The sequence below is a fragment of the Protobothrops mucrosquamatus genome, unplaced genomic scaffold (genome assembly GCF_001527695.2).
Source record: "Protobothrops mucrosquamatus isolate PMUCROS unplaced genomic scaffold, P.Mucros_1.0 scaffold414, whole genome shotgun sequence".
In the NCBI taxonomy this organism is placed as follows: domain Eukaryota; kingdom Metazoa; phylum Chordata; class Lepidosauria; order Squamata; family Viperidae; genus Protobothrops; species Protobothrops mucrosquamatus.
Window position 1 is genome coordinate 158568 of NW_015386743.1, and position 7211 is coordinate 165778.

Consider the following 7211-nt stretch of genomic DNA (forward strand, 5'->3'; position numbering starts at 1 on the left):
CCCCCTGCCAATACAGACTGCGTACGGTCGGTGAGGAAGGAGGAGAACCACCGCATCACGGTGCCCCCCACTCCCAACCCACCCAACCCAATGACTTATGGATTAGATTCATACAACACAACTCAGTCAGTAAAAATATACAATTCATATTTACAGGACCTGTTAAATGTGGTTTTAATCTTGCTTCTTTTTGGTTATTTAATGTATTATATCAGTGGTTCCCAACCTTTTGAGTGCCAGGGACCAGTTCCATGGAGGGCGGTTTTTCCACGGACCAGGGTAGAAAAACTGCCTGGATCCCGCAAATGCGCAGATAGGGCTTTGTTACTTGGGGGTTGGGGAATCTCTGTATTCTATGAATGAAACCACCTCAGTGAAATCCTATGAGAGCTAAGAAAAAGATTAATTCAATAGCCATGTTCAACATGTTGTCTAAACACAGCCACTATTTAAAGCTTGATATCTGTACACCCATTTGATGACAGTTTACAGGATGTGGAGTCAAAGCAAGCAAACAAGCTGACCGAGCTGACTGAGTAATTGAACTAAATACACTTCCATATTATGTTTTCCACTTCCCAAGAACCTGAGAAGTAATTACATGGTCATCTGAAGTTTGAGAATTGAAAGGGGGGGGAGATAAAATTCCTGATACAGGTAGTCCTCCACTTACAATTACATCTGGGACCAGAATTTCCATTGCTAAGCAAGAGGGTTGTTAAGTAAGTCTCATCTGATTTTAAGACCTATTTTTACCATGGTTAGTAAGTGAATCATATGATCATTAAGTGAATTGGACATCCCCCATTGACTTGGCTTGTCAGAAGCCAGCTGGTAGGTTGCAAATGCTGATTGCGTGATTCTGGGACACTGCAACTGTCGTAAATACATGCCAGTTGCTACATGCCTGAATTTTGATCATGTGACCATGGAGAAGCTGTGAGTACCATAAGTGCAAAAACCAGTTGTAAGTCACTTTTTTCAGTGCTGTTGTAACTGTGAATGGTTGCACAATGAATGGTTATAAATAGAGGACTACCTGTAACTGGAAAATACATCAGTCATAAATTCTACATAGCTTTATTGCTGCAAACAGAAATACTGTTTTTTTCCAGCTTGGGTTATGTGATAGTGGGTCTAAAATAAATCAGCTTAGCTGCCAAACAGACAACAATGTAAGAAGTATATTGATTCTGAAGCATGGAAAGAGCCAGTTTTAATAATCCAATTCACTATAACAGTGCAGAAAGTCTATTTGTTATGAGACAGAGATATGTATGCAATCAAAAATGTTTTTGCTTCAGAACTTAAATAAATAAACAAATTATGCCTTAGAAGTTTGGTTGAACTGTTTTAAGTAGGTTGTGATTTGCCTGAACAGAAACTCAGAATATTATGTTTGTTCCAGATTCAGTTGAGAGAAATTATGGAGAGATTTTATAGCGCAAGTTGATCAAATCTATGCTACTGGTTTCCCAGTCCTTCCTGCTGATATTCTAAAATCTATCCTATCCTATCCTATCCTATCCTATCCTATCCTATCCTATCCTATCCTATCCTATCCTATCCTATCACCTTTAATGGCAAAATATAAGGTCCAGGGTATTTGAGGAACAATCTCACCCAGTTCGCACCACTTCGGCAGAACCGGTAGCTAATTTTTTGTTGCCCATGCCCAGAATGGATTTCTGGAAGCGGCATCCACAGAGAGAACCGGTTGTTCACATATTTGTATCCCACCACTGATCTCACCCCAATGGGACTAGTTCGCCCCACTCACTCCAGCGGAAGGGGCCTTCTGCAGACCAAGTCTGCCAAGGAATTCCGGTGGTTGAGGTTACATAGAAGAGCTTTTTCTTCTGTGGCCCCAGCCCTGTGGAACATTCTACCATTGGAGGTGAGAAATGCTTCCATCTTTTGGCCTTCTTTGGCCTGGTTGACTTGGACCTGGTTGACTTGGGCCCCTGAGAGGGGTGCTCACTACTGCAGGTGGTTGATGCCATCCCTCTTCCTGGTACTAGTTTTTTTATATAGTTTTTAAATTTTTAATTGTTATATACTCACTCACTCACTCTCTCTCACACACACACACACTTTATAAGCCACCCAGAGTCATCGGTGAGATGGAGACAAAGACACACACACACAGACACACTTGCTTTAATCTTATGTGCAACTGAGACTTTTCAAAATCCCAACAATTCTATTTCAGCTCATCCCAATGCTTCAGAAAAACAGCCTTTATACTTTCTAGTTCAGTTACTTTCCTTACAACACAGTCCTTGTAAAGCATTTTCTGTAGACACTTCATCTGGGTTTCTTCTCATTTCTTTGTCTCTTCTAAACTCATCACTAGCACTCTCCCAGTTCCTACTCTCACCCAGAACTCTTTAAATGAAATAAAAAAAACCTTACATAAATTCTAGGTAACTGTAAATACCAGTTTGTGGAGCTTCCATGAGAGTGGTGCAATGCTGGTGTGATGTCATTTTGCAAGATTATGCTGAATGTATTATTTGCAATCAGCAAATTATGTTTTAATATTAGGTGATGGCTTTTCTGGCTCCAAGTTGATGAGCTGGAGAAAGTTTAACACAACATAATGTCACTCTGAAGGTCTCTGATTTGTGTCTTTCTGATTACCTACCAGTACTTACAGAGAATGTAAATGTCCTACAACTCAATGAGCATCTGGTCAGGGAAGACCGCAATATACAATTGATCCTTAAATAAGTTATTAGATTACAGGGGAAACAATTTGCATTAATAGTGTTGCAGTAGCAGAGAACTTATAATTAAAATCTTTATTATGCTTTAACTCATTTTAGATTGTTTTATACTTATAAAGGAACAGTTTACAACTATTAACTGGTGAGGGACAGAAAGATGGAATAAAGATGAAATAACATTGCTGCCCAGTCACAGGTTTGAGATGGGCAGCTATACAGATTGAATAAATAAATAAACTGCACATTATATTATGATTTAAGGAGCCATTAGTCTGAAATCGCTCACTGAAGTTTATGAGCAATTTCAGTAGTTTAAAAGGGATTAAGCATTTACTTGAAGTTTACACTGACACTATGCATGGTTTGTGGTATTTGAGCTTACTGGTTCTCTGAATGCTAAATAAGAATTTACTAGATATTTTGTATTGATGACTGCTTGATACTCAAGCGTTAGATGAGACAAATCATAAATGTATTATATAATTCAGTGCTTAATTTATTAATGATTGGTTTGTTCATTTTTTTTAATGTGTGTATTACAGGAAAAAGTAGAATATGCCTTCTTGATTATTTTTACAATTGAAACATTTTTGAAGATTGTAGCATATGGATTATTATTACATCCCAACGCATATGTTAGAAATGGATGGAATTTATTGGATTTTGTAATAGTTATAGTAGGGTAAGTCTAATTTTTAATTTTTCTAAGAAATTAACATCAAAAAATGTTTCTACTTTATGTATATGCTATAACATTCAAACAAAGAATCTGTAATTATCCTTACCTTTAGCTTTATGAGATTGCAGTGTTGTCAAATACTTAATTGCTTTGCAATGATTTCCCAAATAGGAAATCTAATCCTTGAATATATTCCCCTTGCACTTTAAGAGGACTCTACTGAATTTTATATAACAACATCCTTTAGTAAGGTTTATATAAACACATACTTAGAATTGTTCTGTATAATGTTTTTCTTTTACAGAAATAATATCTGCATAGCAAGCCGTATATGTGTATTCTGAGGTGTGAAATGTAGCACAAGACAGATTCCTTCACTCCAAAAAAAAATTACATAATACATGAGAGGAACATAGGGTTCTTATTACACTTTTGCCATGGGAAAAGATGACAAACATAGATTTTATCAGAAAAAAATCAAACTAATTATTAAAACTGCCTCTGAGAATCTACAAGATATAAGGGAAGACTCTGGATAAGTATAATGAGAGTTCTGTTCGGTAGAAATAATTCCAATAACATTGTCTTGGAATACTATATCAGAATAATTAGTAAGGGGTTTTTTGTTTTCAGACTATTAATGCAGATTATTTAAATGATTTGGCAAAAAAGAGGAGATATTAAGAAAGAAATCTCTCACCAATGAATAGTTTGCAAACATTTAAAATATTGTGCCGCATTCAGAGTAATATTGCTTGAATTATTGTTTTGTGTGGAAACTATTCTAAAAGATAAACATCTTTTGAACTGTCCTCCTACAAAATAAATCTATTCCAATGTAATGACTGAACATCATCTCTAGCAGTCTATCCTGGTTATCACAAGAGGTGAGCAATAGTTAAATATAAAATTGTGCATAAAACTGTCTGCAACATGTGGATATGAACACATTTCTGTCTGAATATGAAGAAAAAGATTGGATAGTGGTAGTGATCCTGAGTTCGAATTTGATGTTTTATGTCTGACTCCTAAAAGATACCGGGAACCTCTCCCTGAGGTTCCAATTCAAGAAGCACTTGAATTACTCTGAGCTATTTTTTAAATCGTGAAGCCTGCTCTTCTAATGTTGTAATGGTGATCTTTTAGTTTTTACATAATACACGTGCAGTATGCATAAGTCATTAAAGGTTCTTCCGTATTACACCAAAGTTAAACCTCCTTTATGAAAAAAAACCTTATTATCTTATGTTATAGTAACAACAATATATCATGTTTTATTTCTTGTTCACCAGATTGTTTAGTGTAATTTTGGAACAATTAACCAAAGAAGCAGAAGGGGGTAGCCATTCCGGTGGCAAACCAGGTGGTTTTGATGTAAAAGCTCTAAGGGCCTTTCGTGTCCTGAGACCCCTCCGGCTTGTATCAGGAGTGCCCAGTAAGTCACTGCTTCATTAATTATTTGGGAATTCAAACAAAAACATCCCTAGACTACTTTGATAAGCTTTTCTGCAGGCTGAGTATATCCTCCCCTTCCCCTTTCTCTGTAGAGTACAGTACAGTAAAATGTGATGACATGGTATATTACTTAGACACAGATCAATCTGAGATTTCAAATTGAATAAGGATCTAGTCCACAAAGCAAGCAAAAGAGTAGTAAAATTAGGTAGTATTTTAGGTAGTAAAATAACTGTTATTAATAATAATAATAATAATAATAATAATAATAATAATAATAATAATAATAATAATAATAAAGTTGGAAGGGACCTTGGAGGTCATCTAGTCCAACCCCCTGCTCAGGCAGGAAACCCTATACCATTTCGGACAAATGGCTGTCCAGTCTCTTCTTAAAAACTTCCAGTGTTGGTGCATTCACATGTATTGGTCTGCCCCTAAAAAAGACATTTATTATTACTGCTGCTGTGGTGGTGAATATCTTTCTGCCTGTAGCACTCAAGGCCATCTAAAATAAAATTGAATACTTTGAAATAGAATAAAATCAGCTGGAATATTACAGATTTGGTTGATGGATGGATGGTTTGCCTTGGAAGAATCTAGCAGAACTCACTCCGTGACCTAGTGTCAGAATATTATATAATATATAATATTATAATAACATATAATAACAATAATAATAAAAGTTGGAAGTGACCTTGGAGGTCATGTAGTCCAACCCCCTGCTCAGGCAGGAAACCCTATACCATTTCAGACAAATGACTGTCCAGTCTCTTCTTAAAAACTTCCAGTGTTGGAGCATTTACAGCTTCAGGAGGCAGGTTGTTCCACTGGTTAATTGTTCTAACTGTCAGGAAATTCCTCCTTAGTTCTAGGTTATTTCTCTCTTTGCTTAGTTTTTTCTTTTCTTTTCTTTTCTTTTCTTTTCTTTTCTCTCTCTCTCTGAGAATATTTCAGGTTGAATGAAGCATCTGTTCTTTTAATCTCTTTGCTTTTAATATTTCATCCACACGCAAGGTCATAATGCTATGTTTATCACACTATAATCTGTTGCCATGGAAATTATGGCAATTGATGTGGTTCAGGAAAATCACTTCAATAGAGGATCAAGCAATTGTCAGAGATAGTGCATAAATGGAGAAAAAGCATTTTAGTAAGATGCAAAATTCTCACTGACAGCAGATTGATACCTCTAATTTTGTATGTAGACAAATCTCAGTTCGTATTAGAGGTAGCTATTTTTCTTCCCTTAACAAAATGAGAGCTTGTATTATACTCAAATGCATCTTAAAGTATTGTGTATCTGCATGGTTATTTTATTTTATCTGTGCTGTTTCCCACCCCCAGTACAATCATGCTGACTGCAAGATAGTCAGAAATGTAGCCCAATACTTCTGCAGTGCCCCAGGTTGTAAAGGCTGTGCTAAAAATAGGAGGGGGTGGCGGCAGTTTTAATCCCGATGCCTACTTGTGTTTTTGCAATTGTTCTTTGTAACTACAAAAAATCAAAACAGTATAACCAGTGCTCTTTATCTTACAGGTTTACAAGTTGTCCTGAATTCAATTATAAAAGCCATGGTTCCCTTGCTCCATATTGCCCTTTTGGTATTATTTGTAATTATAATCTATGCTATTATAGGATTGGAACTTTTTATTGGAAAAATGCACAAATCTTGTTATTTTGAAGATTCAGGTGAGTAAAGAAATTGTTACTTTTTAACTGGAATTGAACAATGGCATCATAAACCATTGATTGAAAGCTGTAATAGTTCTCACCAAATAAATACAGGTTACATATTGCTTTTTCTTGAAAAATCAAATTTAATGGGGTCAGAATTATATCCTCTCTGTCTCCCTCTTCATGGGAGACATCTATGGCTTTCTGTATCACTCAGTATGACATTTACAGTAAAAATTATCAGTTCAAGTTTTCTATATCAGAACAGAAGTGTGAGAAAATGTTAAAACCATTGGTAACTGGTAACTGGTTTTCAGATCTGCTGCCAGCAAGGGTACAGTAAATACTGCATACAACTGATGCTGAGTCCTACTGCCTAAAAATAAAAATTAGTACTAGATGATTAATAATAATGGGAAGGATTTCCCATTAGTATAACCTGAAAAAGGATTTCTCTCGGAGGCTGATTCTGTATCTTTAGGTTTTCAAAAAGAATATAACTGCTTAAAATTCATTCTTCTGACAATTTCACAAAGAAATGGTACCAAGTTCAAAATAGAAATCTGCTGACTGAAATTTAGGTATTATTAATATATAGCAATGTAGTATTAAATAAGAAAATGCCATATAGGAAACATGATTCTGGGATCAGGCACAGTTTTACTATTCT

General features: G+C 35.7%; 1 protein-coding gene across 1 annotated transcript in view; it reads left to right on the top strand.

The window, feature by feature from the left end:
* Positions 1 to 7211, top strand: part of CACNA1D (calcium voltage-gated channel subunit alpha1 D) — a 226580-nt gene that overhangs the window by 80827 nt on the left and 138542 nt on the right. The window contains exons 3-5 of the mRNA XM_015816206.1: positions 3272 to 3411; positions 4701 to 4843; positions 6404 to 6556. Coding sequence (XP_015671692.1) covers positions 3272 to 3411; positions 4701 to 4843; positions 6404 to 6556 — 436 coding nt within the window. The remainder of the gene's footprint in view (positions 1 to 3271; positions 3412 to 4700; positions 4844 to 6403; positions 6557 to 7211) is intronic.